The 19,077-nt window shown below is 50.1% G+C and overlaps 1 protein-coding gene across 3 annotated transcripts in view; it reads right to left on the bottom strand.

The window, feature by feature from the left end:
• Nucleotides 1-60: 60 nt before the first annotated feature.
• Nucleotides 61-19,077, bottom strand: part of Kiaa0513 (KIAA0513 ortholog) — a 51,887-nt gene continuing 32,870 nt past the window's right edge. For all 3 annotated transcript variants that reach the window (XM_027410730.2, XM_027410731.2, XM_027410732.2), the window contains exons 3-12: nucleotides 17,295-17,394; nucleotides 16,528-16,601; nucleotides 15,799-15,869; nucleotides 14,479-14,674; nucleotides 13,574-13,614; nucleotides 13,010-13,088; nucleotides 9,738-9,815; nucleotides 5,814-5,894; nucleotides 5,459-5,553; nucleotides 61-4,599 (exon numbers count right to left, since the gene is read on the bottom strand). In XM_027410730.2, the coding sequence (XP_027266531.1) occupies nucleotides 4,550-4,599; nucleotides 5,459-5,553; nucleotides 5,814-5,894; nucleotides 9,738-9,815; nucleotides 13,010-13,088; nucleotides 13,574-13,614; nucleotides 14,479-14,674; nucleotides 15,799-15,869; nucleotides 16,528-16,601; nucleotides 17,295-17,394 (865 nt within the window). In that variant the 3' untranslated portion in view covers nucleotides 61-4,549. The remainder of the gene's footprint in view (nucleotides 4,600-5,458; nucleotides 5,554-5,813; nucleotides 5,895-9,737; nucleotides 9,816-13,009; nucleotides 13,089-13,573; nucleotides 13,615-14,478; nucleotides 14,675-15,798; nucleotides 15,870-16,527; nucleotides 16,602-17,294; nucleotides 17,395-19,077) is intronic.

Raw genomic sequence — 19,077 nt, 5'->3', positions numbered from 1 at the left:
GCCAGTGATGTGACAATGTATTCTGTGAAGTCCTTACAGATATGTGAAAACAAGTTAATCTGACTTCTTTTTAAAAGATAATTTATTTCAGTTTCCACCTCCTGACAAGCCAAGATACTATATATATGGATGGACACACATTTTTTTTTCTTTGCAGGAAACAGCACTGCCTGAGATCTTCAACCTCATAACTTTCTCAACCTTAATTTTAGAACATGACCTGGCAGGGCAAAGAGTTGTGTAACTAACATATAAAACACAGCATTACTGGGGGCTTCTGGCAACAAATGGGTGTAGAACCCCGAGAGAGATCAGACCGTGCAGGTGGAGTCCCCACAGAAACTGCACTGGAAACTGGCTTAGTCAGCTGACAATCCAGGTCCTTACATATTCTCCATGGGTGGAGATGCCTGCTGTCTGAGACTAGTATCTCTCAACAGCCAAATGTCCAACTCACACCTCCCAAGGTACTCCTATTCTGGATGAAGTGACAATCTTAGGCCACTGACCAGAGTTATTCTCCGACACTGATTCTAAGCTAGTGCCTCTTGCAAGGGTGGTGGTAAGCCAACCTTCTTCCCCAGGCAGGGTCTCTTTCCTCCTTTCCATGAATACACTTACCATCTAGGAGTAAGGATGGGATAGGGCCAGCCTCAGCTAAGGATCAGAGCCAATGGGCAGGGGACCTTTCTAGATAAAGTGCAAAATCTCTGAAGTAGCTTAGGGGAGCATGGCTTGCCATGCCACTTCTTGTCAGAGCCCAGAGTCTACAGTGAAGCTGATCCCCCAAAGCACCAACTTCCCGAGGAGTCCCATGAACACAGCCTGACTTGGGGTTGCTCCCAGCTCTGTGCTCATCTGCTCTTCAAAGTTCAGAACAACTACCAGAGGGACATTGGCATAAGCTGCCCTGTCACCCTGCAGCAGGGCAAACTGGCCACCACCACACCCTGGACTCCATCCCTCCCCAGGAGCAGGTGACATGCTGACCCAGAGACTCCAGGGGATTGTGATACAGAATGAAGGCCCTGCAAGGAGCCTGTCATGCAAGATGGCTTTAGTAGGGGTGTGTTCACCACATGTGAGCAGTCTGGAAAATACCGGTCCACTCACTTCCTGACCTAATAGTGTACTCCTGTTCCTGGCCTGATGAAGTGGAGCACAAGAGCCCAGCCTGTGGGCATCCACTGGCAGCTTCTCAAGCTAAACAAACTGAGGCCATGACTGTGAGGATGGATCTGAAGGACAGCTGGAAGAGGCAGCTCAACCCTTAGCAAGGGCTCTACAGAGCTGGCTGGCTTGGAAGGTGGGATAAGTGGGAGCAGGAGCCTGAAATCAAGGAACCTCTGTTGAGGAGGGTTCTCCTATTGTTTCCCTGAGGCTGTGGGGCCAGTGCCACCTCCTTGAGTCCCTTTCTACTGTGTCCCACACAAGGATCCTCTAATTCTGAAGTCTCCTGGCTATCTGACTGCAGTCTAGAAACTGGAACAAAGCTGTTCTAGCTGTGTAGGCCCAGAATGAAAAACCAACTTGTCAGTGTGACCCAGGAAGGTCATGGTTGGGTGTGAGTCTATGGCCTAGGACTACTAAGGTCAACACAACTAGACCTCAGCTTTTCGCAGAGTTCCCAGCAGAGAAGCTTGGGTCCCTCACATCAGCAACCTGAAATGGCAGGTGTTTCTAGAGTAGTGTGTTGCCTCTGGAGACTCCTGTGTCCCTAGGCCCTACAGTGCCCCTGGGCTACAGAATCAGGGACAGAACACCAACTGCTTCCTCTCAGGTAAGGGGGGACAAGTCAGGCCATGAGTCCCCATCTGCATCAGGCCAAATCTTAAGCTGGGGCACTGGCTCTAAGCCTACCATATATTCTCGGGATCATCTGTTATTGGTTGGGTTTTGTTTGTTTGCTTGCTTGCTTGCTTTTTTCTTGAGATCAGGTCTCATGTGGCCCAGGCTGTCTTTGAACCCCTGATGTAGCTTGGGATGACTTTGAACTCCTGATCCTCCTGCCTTCACCTCCTGAGTGAGGGATTATAGGTGTATAGTAGGCCCAGCCAGGAAGATCTCCTTCCTGTGTGGATGAAGCTTGAAAACTAGCTTTGTCCATGGTCCTCTTGGAGATGCTGAGCTCCTCAGCCCCTTTGTTTCTTGGACAAGGGGAAAATCATAGTCTGCCAGGTTGCACAATGCAGATCTCTCAATCTACCAGAGTATGGTTCTGTCTGTGGTTAGACACTCAGCAGAGACATCCTGGAAGATGCCACACTCTGCCTCAGACACCCACAACACTCTAACAAAGCTGACCACAGCAGAGTGGCAACTCACCACTGGCCTGTTTTCAGACAGGGGATTTTTTTTCTGTGGGGGCAAACATTATTGTGAGTGACAATGACTCACACAGTCCTGAAGGTCACATGCCAGAAAGGCTTGAGTGTGTTGCTAAGGGGCCTGCACAGATCTAGGCCACTACCAGCCAAGACTGGAGATACTGTTTGGGATTATTCAGGTAATCTGACCTGCTTGTGGTTCCTGAGCTCAGCAGGGCAGCCAAGGAGTGTTTGCTAGGGAGCCCAGTTCACACTTGCTTGGTGGGCCTTAGGGGAAAGCTACTACAGGAAGACAGGATACTGGGGGGAGGGGCAGACTAGTGACCTCCCAGAGATACTGGTAAGAGGCTCTCAGATGTGAAAAGCTCACCAAAGCAAGTTGTCAACACAGGGCATCTGCAGGTGATGGACCAGTCCCCTGCAGCTTTGCTCCCATCAAAGGCTGCCTTGTCCTCAGAGGGTTACCAGGTCCTTAGCAGTGCCATGTGGCTCTAACATGGGTCAGAATTTCCCAACTCTGTGGGGCTGAATCTGCAAGAATACAGAGCAAGAGACAGACAAAACAGAGCCATCCTTCCTTCCTCCTTAAATGATTATCTCAAAAGGTTGATATGGAACAGTTTCTAAGTCATTTCTAAAGTCCATGTGATGGAACCATTGGTGCTCTTCCCCTTAGGGCTGTGCAGGGTGCACGGGGCAAAGCAGAAATCAGATAGCACAGCTGTTGGAGTCAAGTCTCACTACTCCTGAACTCACACTAACGCAGGACTGGGAGGAGCAAGGAGAGGTTACCATGCTTGCACAGCTGAGAAAGGCTCCAGAAAGGATAGCAGGGGTGATCTCACTTGTTGTCACTTGCTTAAAACACAGGAGCAGAGACAGGCACAGTTTGGGCTGGGTGTCCTAGCTCAGTAACACATACTATACCATCAGGGGCTGACCTGGCTGTCAGCATTTGTTTGAATTGCTCAGTGATGGATGAACTACCTTGGTCACCCCCAACATCCAAGAAATGCTCATTCCAAAGTTCCACCCATCCTGCTCTTCTTTGGACATCCTAGGGAGACACTCCCCACAAGGAAGGCTTGCCCATGGCAACTGAGTACACGGCTGTCAGGAGAGGACTGCTGTGCTCACAGACAGACCTTGACTAAATGTGACTGAAGGCTGAGGAACAGAGAAGGATGAGGTGATGAAGGGTGACAGGAGAGCCTGCAGGCCTAGTTCAAGGTCAGTGACCAGAATGGCAGTGGCTGGCACAGAAGGAACCTAGGCCACTGGTGGAGTGGATGGGGACAGCAGCTCTGGATGCTGTGCATCAGACTTGGTCTGGCACACGGGCGAAGAAGAGGCAAGTCCCTGTGGGTATTTCAGAAGAGGAGGACTGTGGACTGGAGCTACCAGGCAGCCTTATTTCCCTGTGACCTCCTCACTCAGTCAGATCCATTTTGTGTGCTCCAGCTCTAACCAGCTGCTCTTAGCAAGGGTGTCACCCCAGAGCCGCCGAAGCAACCTTTCCCCCATGCTTCTTGTATTCCAGGACATATGCTGCTGCCGCCTGGGAACTGAAGGATCTTCTCTGCTATTGAAGGAGAGGCTGTGTTGAGTGGACAGTTCACAGGTTCTGTTGACAGCCCTCGAGCCTGACACAAGGTTGTGGCTGGCAGAAAGCTCACACCCCTTGGAAAGTGACAACCCTTGAGTTCTCTTCCAGTTCCTGTGATTTCTAGTTCTGTCACACGAGGAGGTTGAGAAGAGCAGGTAGCCAAGACCATTCAGGAGGGCTCCACAGTCCCTCCACACAGCTTATGCTCACAGAAAGTCCTGTGGCAGGTAGTGGCAGGCTGTGACCCTCAGAGTAGTGATTCTGTCCTCACCTTACAGCCATGTGGATCCCCTCCTGTACCTCCATGCCCACATGTCCCCGATTCTCAGCAGGAATTTTGGGGACCCTAGCTTATGGCCTCCTCCAACCTCTGTCTCATTTCATAAGCCTGGTGCTCAAGGATGGGTGGGAGTAGATGGTCCCTCATTTTTAGTTGTGTAACCCAAGGGACACCTTGTACATAGAATGGGGAGCAGACACAGGCAGGGGAGACAGGCTTCTGGAGTCTTTTAACTGCTAGTTCTAGGGCAGCCAGGAGTGGCTCTGGGTGCTGCTGGTGTCATGCAGGGTCATCACTGGGGTGACAGCTCCTGGGAGAGCAGCATGGGTTGACCTCCTACTCTGTGGCCATTTGCTCAATGTGGTCACTTAGCAGCTTGTATTGCTCTGGAAGAGAGAACAGTATTACTCCAGAAGACATGGATGGCAACCAGGAATGACTTGGCTCAGTCTGTACACTAAGGCCAGGGATGAGGCTTCTGGCTCTAGCCACAGTTAGCTACAGGGCCATAGGTAGTCAGTCATTCCTGGCTACATCTCAGAGCTGAGCCTTGTTCCCAGAATACTGTGCCATCATCAGGAGCACACACTTGGAAGTGGGCCCTCATTCTCAGAACATGGATCTTTACAGGAATGGTGTCATGTGTGGAGTGTGGCCCCCAGCAGCCAACAGAAGGCATGCTGGCCTCTGATAGCCACTTGGAAAGGGAGGTAACACTGAGGCTACCTGCCTGATGGCTACAAATGCCCTTGTGCCTGCACAGCTGCTCTTCCTGGTTAGGAATGAGGGCAGGGGTGAGTTAGTGGTTCATCAGAACTTAGGTCTAAGTATAAAGCCTTGGCTCAGGAGAACACAAGTAGTAAATTGTCACACACAAACCTGGCTGCAATGCTGAGCCACAAGGCTTTCTGCTGATGCAGAGGAATAGACTCTGGGAAGCCTTAGAAATCCTGCCCTGACAGTGTGGTTCAAAACCAGGTGGTACTCTAGAAGGTACCAACTTGGGCTAGGGTTTTGCTCTGCACAAGTGCAGAGATAGAATGCCAGATACATGTTCATTTCTGACCTGGCTAAATGGCTTCCAGCCATACAGCCAGAGTGTATGTTGCATGGATTTGGGAAAGAAGGCAAGCCAGGGAAACAGGTTTCCATGACAGGTGTGCTCTTTCTGGCAGGATGGGAAGCCCCAGTGTGGAGAGTTTGCTCTGGCTCCCACCTCCTCACAGTACTCCTAGCCCGACTCACCCTCATCCAGGTTGCCAATCACAGCCTGCTTCTTCAGGAAGTCACTGCATAGCTTCTTGTTCAGGCCAAAGGCCAGCATGTTGTGGGTGAATGTGCTGGGGGAGAAACACTGGTGGTTATTACCTTGCTGCTGGCCCAGAAAAGGGAGCCAAGACACTGGGTTCTAAGACTGGGGGATGGCTGGGACTTGGGGCAGCATCAGGTGACATTTTCACCCATACCTCTTAACTGGAGTTTGTGCCCCAGGATCAAGAGGGAGACTCACCACCCAGCCCTGTGTTCCTAAGAAATCAGACCCACTACACCACCCCGTCCTGGTAGGTGACCCAGTCTGGCTTCACGGCTTGGCTCTCACCCCAGCTGCCCAAAGGTGATGTTCTCATTGAACCGCAGGCTGTCATCCCGCTCTTCCTGGGTCATGTGGCACCATTTCTCCCTGTGGGCACAGAAGGACAGGATGGGCTTCAGAATGGCTTGGGACCCACCCTCCCCTGCTCTGTGAACACATGGGACCTACCTCGTGGGTAGCTTCCACCAGAGCCTGCCCCCAAACACCAACATTTGCTCCCTGCCTGAGATGAAGAATCACACTCTACTGTCATGGAAACCTGGGAGGGCCTTGGTCACTCAGAGCCTTCCTGAGGACTTGGCCCACCTAATAGTCAAGGAAACTCAGAGGGGCTAGGGCCTTGCCTGGTGTTCTGGGACCAGATGCACAAGACAGCATCTACAGGAGACCCAGGAATGGTATGACAACCGCACTGTCCTTTCTGCACAGACTCTGCCCATCTCACAGGGATTCTCCAACATGGCTGTTTCCCAACATGGAGAGGACATTCACTCCACACTCTGCCTATAGGCCTCCTGGCACTGATCTGTGACCATATGGCCATCATGAAGCCAGCCCAAACTCTAACGCCAGTGGGGTAGTGGACAGACTCTAAGAAGGACTGTTCTCTGCACTGGGCAGGTGGCATGGGGTGGGTACCTTGGTAAGGCTGGGGTGTTCTTTTAGGCATCCACCTGCCCTGTGTAGAGGAGAGGGCCAGGAATAGCATGGAGGTGCCTATGCTATCACCTCTACCACTACCACAGCAAAACTGTCACATGCCACCCATCACCCTGGCTTTTCCCCTTCCCAGTGAGGCTCTTGGAGCAGCCCCTCCTAAGAAGGCACAGAAGCCCCCTGTGTCTGTGCTCACTGCCCACGTGCAGTCAGACCCCGGTACTCAGAGGACAGATTCCCAGCTTTGGATAGGAGGGGAGCTTATCTTGGCCCACTTCCTCCAAAGAGAAGCCTCAGGACAGATGACTCTAACTAAAGTAGAGTGGAGAGAAAGATCAGAGCACAGGGAGAGAAGTAGCAGCATGGAGGAAGGAGAGGTCAGTCGTGGAGAAGCAGAAAGAAGGGAGGGAGAGAACAAAACAAAGGGACAAAAGCCCAGGCCTGCCTCTTCCTGGCCCAGGCCACTGACTGCCACAGCCCAGCAGGGTGGAGTTCACCTGCAGCCTCTGCATGCTCAGGTAGCACACCTATCAAGATCCCAGAATGCACCGGAGAGACAGTGCAGTCTTACAACACTTGCTCTGAGGCCGTTTAGGTACACACAGCCCCATAGCACCAGCAGCCCGCCAGGAACAGATGTGCACAGTAAACCACTCTTTGCATTGTGGCATAGCAGCTCCAATCCTTCATGCCTGACACCATGAGGAAGTGATTTTCCTTGTTGTGAACAGGACTAAATCTGAGGTGTCACCTGACTTCTGAAAAAAGAGTGGAAGGTCATGAACAACTTGGCCTGGCTGATGCCTTCTATCTAGTTGCTTCTTTTTTTTTTTTTTTTTTTTTTTTTTTTGGTTTTTCGAGACAGGGTTTCTCTGTGTAGCTTTGGAGCCTATCCTGGCACTCGATCTGGAGCCAGGCTGGCCTCGAACTCAGAGATCTGCCTGCCTCTGCCTCCCGAGTGCTGGGGTTAAAGGTGTGTGCCACCAACACCCAGCTCTAGTTGCTTCTTGAGAGCTGAGTTCAGGTCTCTACAATGTCCTACACATGGAACATCGATCACACAATCTAAGTGCTCTCTCTCCCAGTCTACGTGTGGGGGTGTGTGTGTGTGTGTGTGTGTGTGTGTGTGTGTGTGTGTGTGTGTGTGTGTGTGTCCAGCACTTGATAGAAACCTCTGGGACTGGATAATGGAAGGGAATTTGCTATTAGCAGGGGTCACTGATAAAGACAGCTGCTGGAAGCCAGAGGACTTGAGTGACACTAGCTACTCTCTGGTAGGCCTGTACTGGTCAGTTAGCTGCTTAGGGAGGCTTGTGAGGTTTAGGCAGTTAGAAGTTCCTTCACCTGGATTCAGAACAGGTCACTGGGCCAGCAGCATGGACCATCTCAGCTGTCTGGGATGGGGGTGGGGGGGACTATGACAGTTGTTCCTAGGAAGCTGGCTTGTCACAGGGTTCTCTAAGAGAACACAGGGTTAGGGGGCCCTGCTGCTGTGGGGAGACATCAGGCCTGAGTGCTCCTCACAGCTACTGTAAAGCCATAGCAGCAAGCATCATCAGAGCACCACAGCTGTGAACCATCACCATGAAACATGTGTGCCCAGGCTCCAAGGAAACCCACCTGGGTTCACAACTCTTTATGGGCGGCCACAGCTTTTATTCTAAAAAAAATGTGTCACAGAGGCATCTGGGAAACATGAGGCAGACCCCTGTAGGCTCAAAAGTGGCCCATCTTTGCTTCAAGGGACCACCCCCAGCTCTTCTGGTTACCCAGTGGCTGAAGGAGAAGGGGGTGACTATCCTTCCATGTGACCCTAGAACAGATAACAGCCCCCTCCAGTGGGAGTGGGAGGAGCTGCAAACAGGACAGCTTTTCCATACCCACCCTCCACCTCTACCAATGGGATTCCTATGTCTGGTCCAGGTACAGAGGGGCCCATGGAGAGTGTCATGCTCCTAAGGGCTAGCAGCCTTTTGCCCATGTGTGCCTCTTGGGGTGGCTCACAGTGTCCTGTTTTCTAACTATCTTAGGGTGCTCTGATCCTGGCAAGTTCTATCTGTCACCAGCCTACCTAGCACAGGGCATGCCTCCCCAAGGACACCCTCCCCTCCTGGCAGTGGCCTTGGAAGGAACCCCAGAGTTGTAAAATGGAACGAAGTCACGTGGACACACACCTCTTCTCCTCCTGCTCTCCAGCATCCCCTCTGGAGCGGCAGCAGAAACAGGTAAACAAAGGCACATGTCAAAGTCATGCAAGATATGTGGATGGAAAAGAACAAGCAGAGAGGATTATTCTAGGTGGGAGCAGAGAGGACAGAGAGAGACAGGGAACCCAGAACAGATGGGTCTCTAGAAGCTGGGAGAGCTCAGCAAGAAGCCAATGGCGTGCCTGGAGGTCGCCCAGTGTCCAGACACAGCGGATTCTCCCCAGGGTCTTCTGGAAGTCTAGGGTCTTGTCCACCCCATGCTTTCTCTGCTTCCCCAGGAAACAGTCCCAACAGAGGGTCATGGGACTTGAGGCAAGCCACCTCATTCCCACTGGCCTCAGCTGCTCCTCTTAGGAAGGATTCTACCTCAAATAATCACTTTCCAGCAGAGGAGCTTCGACCAGACAGTGCTCTGCTCATCTGTTCCCTTTCAAGCACAGCGAAAGGCCCAGGGCCTCCCTAACAATAGTCAACTGAAGCTCTGAGATACTGGCTACAAAGCCCCACACTTGGTGGACCAGTAGGGCTGGTCTGGCTTCCACAGAGGCTGCTGCCTTGCAGCTGACTGGAGTGGATAGCAACCTGTGCCTGCTCCCAGAGAAAGCCTCTGTGGTATTGAGGACAAGCCCTTCCCTGCTTCCCATGCTTTTTGAACAGGGCCCTACAGGGCATCTGAGGTGCAGGACTCATGTGGGCATGGATGGGAAGGTCTGCTCAGGCTTCAACTATGGGCCCAGGGGGCAGATGCACTGCCAGGTCTGATTCTAACAATGGACAGAGGGGTGGAGTGGAGGCCAGGGGTCTCCCTTGGGCAGAGGTGGCATTTTCAGGAGGATTCAGGCCATGTCATGCCAGAGCCCCAGAACAGGAAGCACCATGCAAGCTGAGCATCCCACCCCCAAAGCTATGAGCACTAACCCCTCAGGCAGCTTGCAGGGCTCTGGGACACGTGGGTGGAAGAACCCAACAGCAGCTTAGCCATTTTGCTGGCTCCCAAGGACTTGGGAGAGTGAGCCAAGACTTGGTCCTTTCTCCCAAGGCTGGAGGGGACACTGTTGGCTCATACCTGGTGGTGGGAGATCGCTTCCGCCTCTCACAGTGGACAGCATCAAAAAAGGCTGCATTCCAGAACCTCAACGTGTGCCTGTAGGATGAGACACAGTAAAGGCCTACCCAGGAGTAGGTAGGTCCTCTCTACCCTCTACACCAAGAGTAACAGCTTCTCATTTTGTGAGTGTCTGGGAAGCCTGAGAGGTAGATACAGTGTTGAGCTGGCAGGGGATGGAAGAATTGAAGAGGCCTGCAGAAGGGTGGAGCAAGCCTGCCTGCTCAGTTGCCCAAGCAGGTGTCAGTGGGCTTCCAAGGGAAAGCAGACAACTAGACACCTGTCCTGCTGAGTAGGATCTCCTCACCAACATGGGAACCCAGAAGCCACACACCATGGCCATCATAGGACCATAGCCACAGGAATATGGAAGCTGGAACAGTTCTTCCTGTAGAAAATCAGGGGTGGCCTGTGGCTGTGGCCTGAAGGTCCCTTGCCACCCTGTCACATGGCAGCTTTGACTACACAGCATAGTGTGTGGGAAAATAGAGGCCACGTGGCCCAGTGTCCACAAGTGTGGCTTCTGGCCCTTTGTTACACCAGCTCCAGGAACCTGAGGGTCCACCATAGCCTCTGGGGTAATATGAACCCAGTGTATACCCTGCCCCTCTGCTGCACAGACTCCAGTTGATTCAGGTCCTGCCTCCTTGTGCTGACCTCTGCTAGCCTCTACCCAGCCCTCTGCCCTGGGGATTCCCACTGTATTTCTCAGCCATACTTCTCACATGGCTCTTTCTGGAGTGTGACCTTTGACGGAGGAGCCATGTTGATGCATCTATTCCATGCTAGAGTTTCTCCTCACTGATGAGTGAATGTGAGATGGGAGACTCCCTGGGGCTCTGAGCAACACTAAAGGCTACCAGAGCTCCTAACTGCTGCTGTCTTGCTCTGTTTTATGCTAATGCCTAGTGATGTTAGCATGATGATATATTCAGAAAAAGATATTTGACTCATGATTATGGATAGAGGGACCCAACAGCCTTGTACTGGTTCTGGCAAGGGTCCTCTGGCTGCATCCCAATATGGCACACGAAAGGTCAAGTGTACAAGGCAGCCTTGCTTCACAACATACTCTCAAGAACTGACCTGAAAGTGTGGTAACTATGTGAATTCCTTCCTGATGGTACCTAGGCTGAGTCCCTTGCACTAGACCTCACTCCTAAAGTTCCTACTATCTTAATTGCACCATACTAAGGACAGAGCTAGCAGATGAGCCTTTGAGGGACATGCTAAAAGCACAGGCTTGTTTCTCACTTCAACTGTGTGTGTGTGTGTGTGTGTGTGTGTGTGTGTGCGCGCGCGCGCATGCACACATACACATGTACAATAATATCAGTATATAATTTACATCCCATGAATTTCACCCAGTAATATGAGATGTAGCTCAAGAGCAATGTTGGCCTAGTGTGTGATAACCCTGGCACACAAAATTAAATAAGTTGTATAGGGAAGTAGAGATATGGCTTAGTGGTTAGGAGCACTTATTGCTCTTCCAGAGGACCAGGGTGCTGATTCCCAGCACACACATGGCAGCCCACAATCATCTGTAACTCCTGCTCTAGGGGATCCAATGCCCATTTCTAGCCTCGACAGGTACTAGGCACACATATGGTGCAAGACATACATGCAAGCAATACACTCATAATAATAATTTATAAAGTTGAATAAAGAAATAAATAAGGCATGCAATTAAGTGATTTTTTTTTGGTGTGTTCAGTTGTGCAGCTCTCTCCTCTGTCTAACCCCAGAGCACTTCTTGCAGCCCCATAAAAGACAACAGTCACTCATCATTCTTGCCACTTATCTACTGTGGCTCTGTGTTCCCTGAATTGTGCACAAACAGGATGAGATGACTCATGGCCTTTTGTGTCTTCCTTCTCTTATGAGTACAGTGACTTTCGGGTCACCACGAGGTAATCTGTGTGCAAGCTTACTCCACAATTCATGCTGTAGAAAGAATACATCATGTGGTAGATTGATTCCCACTTTCCTGAGAAACCGCCATACTGATTTCCAAAGTGGCTGTACAAGTTGGCACTCCCTCCAGCAGTGGAGGAGTGTTCCCCTTTCTCCACATCCTCTCCAGCATAAACTGTCATTGGTGCTTTTTACTTTAGCCATTCTGACAGGAGTATTTGCATTTCCCTGATGGCTAAGGATGTTGAGCACTTTCTTATATGTCTTTCAGCCATTTTAGATAGTGCCTTCATCCAGTAGCTGATGGAAACAGACGTAGACACCCACAGCTAAACACTGAGCTGAACTCTGGAATCCAGTTGCAGAGAAGGAGAAATGATGAGCAAAGGGGTCAAGACCAGGCTGGAGAAACCCACAGAAACAGCTGACCTAACAAGGGGTTGCTCATGGACTCCAGACTGACAGCTGGGAACCAGCATAGGACTGTTCCAGACCCTCTGAGGGAGGATGTCAGTTTGGAAGTCTAGGCAATCTATGGGGCCTCTAGTAGTGGATTAGTATTTATCCCTAGTACACAAATGGACTCTGGGAGCCCTCTCCACATGGAGGGATACTCTCTCAGCCTAGACAAATGAGGGAGAGTGTAGGACCTGCTTCAAATGATATGACAAGACTTTGGAGATCCCCATGGAAGGCCCCACTTTCCCTGGGGAGCAGAAAGGGGTTGGGATGGGGGTGGGGCCAGGGGAGAAGGGAAGGGGAGGGAGAGGGAACTGGGATTGATATGTAAAAGAATCTTGTTGGGCAGGAGGGCAGAGGCAGGCAGATCTCTGTGAGTTTGAGACCAGCCTGGTCTAAAGAGCTAGTTCCAGGACAGCCTCCAAAGCCTCAGAGAAACCCTGTCTCAAAAAAAAAAAAAAATAAATAAAAATAAAAAGAATCTTGTTTCTAATAATAATAAAAACATCTATTTCCAAAAAAAAAAAAAAAAAGAAAGACTACATCATGCTTATACTAGAGCTGGTTAGTCTCGCCCATCTGGGACTGTTCTGAACAGTGTACTGTAAGCTCCATACAGATTTCCATATAGGTACATGCATGAACACACAATGGAATTGCTGGTTACATGGCCACTCTGTTAGCCCCTGGGGAGCTGCCAGGCATTCCCACGATGGCCATGCCACTGTACCTTCCCACCTCCATGGAGAGTAAGAAGTCTCCACATCCCTATTAATACTTGCTGGTATCTATCTTCTCACTGGGCCAGGTCACTGACTAGGACGGGTCAGCTGGGGCAGGATGTGGGTGGGCCTTACCAGATGGGCTGCTGCTTCAGATGCGTGTACAGGTAAACCTTCTCCCCCTTCTGTTCATCTTCAGGGCTGATTACAGTCACTGCAGGGGTAAGGAGATATGAGGGCAGCCTGGGTTGGGCACACAATGTTGGGAGATCCTAGGAACACCCAGGAGGCACTGCTTCTCTCAAAGGCCATCAAGCCACACTGTCCACATTCCAGGAAGCTTTTGGCCAGCCTTAGCTTAGGGCTTCTTCCCAGTGTGGTCATGCACTAGCACCTCCCCTAACATCTGGTTTAACTTTCTGGGTTGGAGGATTTAGTTTCTGCTCAGTCTGCCTAGAAAGGCAGCCCTTCCTAAAAAGCCCTTTCATGTGCAACTTGCTTGTCCCTGTTGTTGTCTAATGGTGAGCCAGTTTAAGAGTCCTGGGTGGTATGTCTTGCTTACAAGGCCAGAGAGGTAGGCCCTGCCTTCCTTCACAGGTACTCCTTTCCCCAGGCATCAATCCACATGTTCCACCATGTCATAGACCCGACCTCCCTAAGGCCCCACTTCCTACACAGCCCAGAGAGCTGAGTGCTTACCAGTCTTCAGCTGTCTGTCCTTAGGTTTGTTTTCATCTTCCCTGGAGGGAGAGAGACCAAAGCAGTGAAAAGGTGACCCATGTCATACTTCCTGTTGGATGCTGCCCTGTTCTCTGTGTGTCTTCTCTAAAGAGAAGTTGGGAATCAGTGCCACAGTGGCAATTGATAGGTCCAGTGACTGACCTGTGGTACTGAGACTGTATGGCACCATTTTCTATGAGCCCACTATATAGACAGGGAGAAACAAGTCATGTACCCTGGCTGTAACCAAGCCTCAGGACAACCAAGCCCTGGATGGTTGTCCCTGTACTCTGGTACCCCTTTTCATGGTATCTTAGCTTCAGAACTCCTGTGACCAATGCACCCATCTCAAGAGCCTTCTAGGGCCAGGAGTAGTGGCTCATGACTTTAATCCCAGCACTTGGGAGGCAGAGGCAGGTCAGTCTGGTCTACATAGCAAGCTCCAGGACAGACAAAGCTACATAGAGACCCCATCTCAAACAAAAAACAAAACAAAACAAAACAAAACAAAAATGTCCTCTGTCTGCCAGATATGCCAATGCTGCCAGCTTCTACTGGAGGCAATGGCATGTAAGGCCTTACTGATCTCACTCTCATTAACTTACATGATGGTGATAAGGGAAAGGAAGAACAGAGTGTATGATTTCCCTATTGCCAAATGACAAAACCATATGCTCCTGTCAGCCCAAGGAACATGGTTCCTGGACCCCTGTGTGTCAGCAACCAAACAGCATGTGGAAACCATGGGAAGCTCTGGGAGTGCACAGTCATGCTGAGCTGACAGCTGTGTGACTCGAAAGTAGCTGCAGGGCCAAGACTAGGCAAGCCACCTGCTTCTCTCAAAGTTAACCTCCACACAAGCTCAGGCCTGTGTCCACACTCACTCATTTTTCCTGACCAGTGGTCCTTTCAGCTTGGTCTCCAGTCCCCCAAAGAAGCCCTTCATATTCTCTGTGTTCTTCAGCAGCCGCTCAGCAATGTCCTTCTTCTCCGCCAACCAGCTGTTAGCTGACTTCAGGTAGGAGTCAATGCTGCCAGCTGGCTTCTCCCTGGGCTCTGTCGGGAGCAGGTGCGGTTTGCCTTGAAAGAGGGGAGAAAAGGAGTAAGAAGTGGTTTACAGCATGGACAGGAGAAGGAGAGTGCCAAAAGGTGGTACCCAGGGACCATGGGATAGAAGGCTCTGTCCTCAGCTTTCTCAACAGCCTGGCCAAAAGCAGCTGGCTTAGCCAGTGCCTCAGACAAGGAAGGCCAGCCCCCCCCCAGGGTGGTCAATAAGCATAGGCTGCACAGAGAAGTGGGCAAACACTACGAAACAGCCTGAAGGATCTGGCATCTGGAAAGAAGTCTACACTGAAACACACAGCAGGTCTGAGACTCAGCCCTGTCTCAAAGACATCTGAAATGGGCCTCCCTCAGTCAATATAGGATAGAAGAGATGGGGAGAGATGAGTGAGTTAACCCAGAATCCTTCTTTAGGGAAGTGGGTGAAATAACCTCAACAAGGTAACCCCGATGGGCCAAGTGTGCGTCTTTTCACAGACTCTGGCTAGGTGAGTAGAATGGACCTTCCCATTTGACTTGATGGTAGCCAACCAGTACACAAGCCTGGTGTGAAGGGCCAGGCTGATGATCTATAGCAGTCAGGCCAATTGGGGTTTTGAGGAGCAGAAGACCCAGAGCACATGCAGAGGGAAGGGGCTGCACATGAAAGTGGAGCAATGGTGAGCAAGGAGGTGTGAGGGACTACTCAATTACGCATGCCCAGGTCTCCATAGAGAGGCTCTCATCACTCTCCTTGAGGAGCTGAACCAGGCTTTGCTGGCAGGCTGCAGGGCTCAGGACAAGACACTTTACGGCTCCTGCACACTGGGTATTTCAACACAATGAGCCAAAAGAGACCTCCCCAACCACCCTGGACTCTTCCCAGGATGTATAATCCTAGGCTGCTCCCCTAGACAGCCAGCTCTGCATTTTGCTTTGCTGGAGCAGAAAACAGACCCTCCTGCTTCCTGTCATTTCCTTCCCTGCATAGACAGCCAGCCCCGACCCCAAGTGCAGCCCTTGTCTCCTTCCACTTTAGGAGTCTTATGTCCGCCTGTCCTGTCTCTGTAGCAACTTCTGATAATAAAGGAAGTGTCCTTTCATGTTGTGTCACCAGCACACAACTCCATTCTAGGGTGGTTGCTCTACTCAGGCTTACTCACCCAGGTGGTAGTAGGTGAAGCACATGGTCATGAGGTTCTTGGCAGGCCCAAAGTCATCCATCTGGTGGCACCTGGGATGGGAGCAAGGTTGGCTGGCTAGAGCCCCACTACCTGGCTCCTACTGCAAGTTTTGTTTTGTTTGTTTATTTGTTGTTGTTATTATTTGTTTTGCTTTGTTTTGTTTTTGAGATAGGGTCTCTCTGTGTAGCCTGTGGCAGTCCTGGAATTGGTCTGCTGTCCCTACCCTTCTGGTCCAGGGACAGAACTTGTGAACCACTATAGATAAATACTTATGCCTTTTGTGTCACTTGTTGAAAATCAAAACAAACTATTGCATACGAGAAAGTGACATACTGAGTGGCATTCTACAAATGCAAAGAACCATTCTGACTGTACTGCAGTATGCTGAAGATTCCAACCAAATATTAATGGGATATTCACACAGCCATTCAACTTAGCAAGCAAATGGAGAAAAAGAAGGTTTAAAAAGAGGAAATTATACTAGTCCAGTTACAGATGCTGCCCTGTGAATGAGAAGGGCAAACAGAACAACCCCATCTCCTGTCAGAACAGGAGGGAGCTCACTCCTTTGCCCCCAGAAGACGCTGGTCACAAATTCTAACCAAGAGTAGGTGACAGCTGGTGTGGCCATCGCTCACAGCTGGCTCATTATGGGTGGGAAAGGCAGGAAGGACAGCTGCAGGATGCTTTGGGGAGGACATCACTTACTCAAACAGCACCACTGCGAAGGACTGCACGAGGCGGTAGAAGGTTGGCTCTGATACACACTTGGACTTGCAGCGCTGTGCAGAAAGAACCAGGCAAATCAGCAGGACCTGATGACATGCAGCAGTTCAGCAAGGCTGGAGGCTTGTCACTGTACATGTCTCCATGCTTCTTGGATGGACTGCAAAGGCTGCCTCCCTTCTGCCAGGACTCTGGGCAGAACAGAGGCATTCCCCAGTGCCCTCTGTACTGGAGCCCAGGAGGTGCTCTCCAGCATTGTCCTCCCAGGATTTTGTAAAGTTTCTCCATGGGGAGAAGTACAGAGTGACAAAACCCCAAATGACAACTGGCTATTCCTGGGTTTGTTAATTACTTTTCCCTGCATTTTCTGACTTCTCTGTGAAGAATACATCCCTATAATGGGAATGTGCAAGGTGTGATTCTTCCAAAGCTTTCTCAACACACTTGGTTTAACCTGACCTTCACAACCTTGAAATGCCATCGTTTGTAAAATTTGAATACTACGGGTTATTTAGTAAAAGTGTGCATGGGCAGAGCCCACATGCTTGCCTCTGAAAAAGAAATTTTGGGAGACTTTCCAAGCTTGCCATAGTCTTTACTCCTTCCAAAGAAGAGTTTCCAATTGGGGTAGGCCTTTATATCCTGCCCCAGCTGTCTTTGACTTCATTCTACTGGTTTATGTCCTCCACTCTCTTCACCACTGTGGCACTGACCAGGTTGCTGGTCCTTTTTACCCACCCTGCGCTCACCTGTGCACTCACAAACCGTGCGAACCATTCACGGCCTTTCCCATCTTCACCACTGCAGTACTCTCCAAACTTGGCTTTCTCTTCCTGGTCCAAGTCCTCCCTGTGAATGAATAGCCAAACATTTTCCTCAAATTTAAATAAAATGAAGCAGAAGGCTGAAGATTGGCCAGCTTACATAATTTGTACTTAAGGATTTGTAACCAGACAAAAATAATATTATCAGTCATATAAAATATTATGTATAAATATTAATATACTGTAAAGCAATTGTTCTACTATATTAACATATGAATCATAATATAAAACAATGTCTAAATATTATAAATATATAAAATATATTATATATATTTTTAGATAAGAGTCTCTATGCTCATCTTGTCTCAAACTTGCTATGTGGCCAAGGATAACCTTGACCTTTTCATCCTCCTGCCTCTATCTCCCATTTGCTGGAATCACAAGTGTATGCCACCATGCTTGGCTTATGCATTGCTTGGGATTAAATCAGGGCTTCATGCACACTGGGCAAGCACCTTGCCAGATGAGCCCCAGCCACAGACCAAGAGGTAAACATTAGTATTGCTTTTAATGAAAGTAAACCACCACACTATAACCAGGCTCCCCAAGACTGTAGATGTGGGCATATTGTCCCCACAAGATAGGCTTGATAGAATCCAGCCTCACACCCAAGGGAGCTACAATGCTGAAGCTCTGTGTTTCCACCAACTCAGGAGATGCTGAAGTGGCTGGTCTATAAAGAACCTAAGTTCTGACAAGCTGCTGTAGCTGCTAACACATCAGTGTGACTATACCTGGGACCCCTGGATTCTGGGATGGCACCTACCTCCCCATCCTAGCTGAGGTACCACTTAACAGAGACATAGATAGGCAGAGCTAGAGGGCCCACCCAGAGATCCCCCTGCTTAGGCCATATTCTAACCCCAGGCACCTGCTTACTGGGCCTCTGCTGTTGGTGCCCCTACTCCACTCCTTCATGAACCATACTAGAGGGCCAGAAGATGGCTCAGTGGGTAAATGCACTACTGTGCAAGCATGGTGACTTGAGTCTGATTACTGGAACCCATGTAAAGAGCTGGATCTGATGGGCCAGCTAGTCTACAGTGAGCCAATCAGCAGCATAACAAGGAAGACCCTGCCTCATCAAGGTGGAATATGAAAACTGACTCCTGAACATTGTTCTCTGACCTCCACACGTGCTGTAGCACATGCACTGACCCTCTGACTCCTTTTTATTTTTATTTATTTATTATTTGTTTTTGGTTTTTCAAGACAGGGTTTCTCAGTGTAATAGACCTGGCTGTCCTAGAACTCACTCTGTAGACCAGGCTGGCCTCAAACTCACAAAGATCTGCCTGCCTCTCTGTCCCAAGTGCTGGGATTAAAGGTGTGCGCCACCACACCTGGCAGACCCCCTGACTCTTATTAATTAAAAAGGAACCACAATAAAAAGGCCACAGAAGAGACTCTGAGGAAACAGTTACTTAGGAATCAACTGCCTGTAAACTCCACTAGGAGGCTGGGTGACCAGATTTTGTTGCCATTATCACTCTGAATTTAGTTACAGCAATAAATGCAACTTCCTGACCAGCTAGGCTCTGAAACAGCTGGAGAAGTTTCTCTGGACACGCCCGGTGGCTGGGAAGCCAAAGTAAGACAGGTGTCAGTGCAGCTAGGGGTGCAGAGTGGAGGTAGCAACCCTGCAGAGAGCAAAGTTTAAAATGCAGAGAGCAGAGCTATAGAAGTGGCACAGTTGGTAAGCAGAGAA

Source organism: Cricetulus griseus, chromosome 3 (genome assembly GCF_003668045.3).
Source record: "Cricetulus griseus strain 17A/GY chromosome 3, alternate assembly CriGri-PICRH-1.0, whole genome shotgun sequence".
NCBI classification, from domain to species: Eukaryota; Metazoa; Chordata; class Mammalia; order Rodentia; family Cricetidae; genus Cricetulus; species Cricetulus griseus.
Note: the sequence above shows the minus strand (reverse complement) of the source record. Positions and strands in the feature narration are given on the sequence as shown.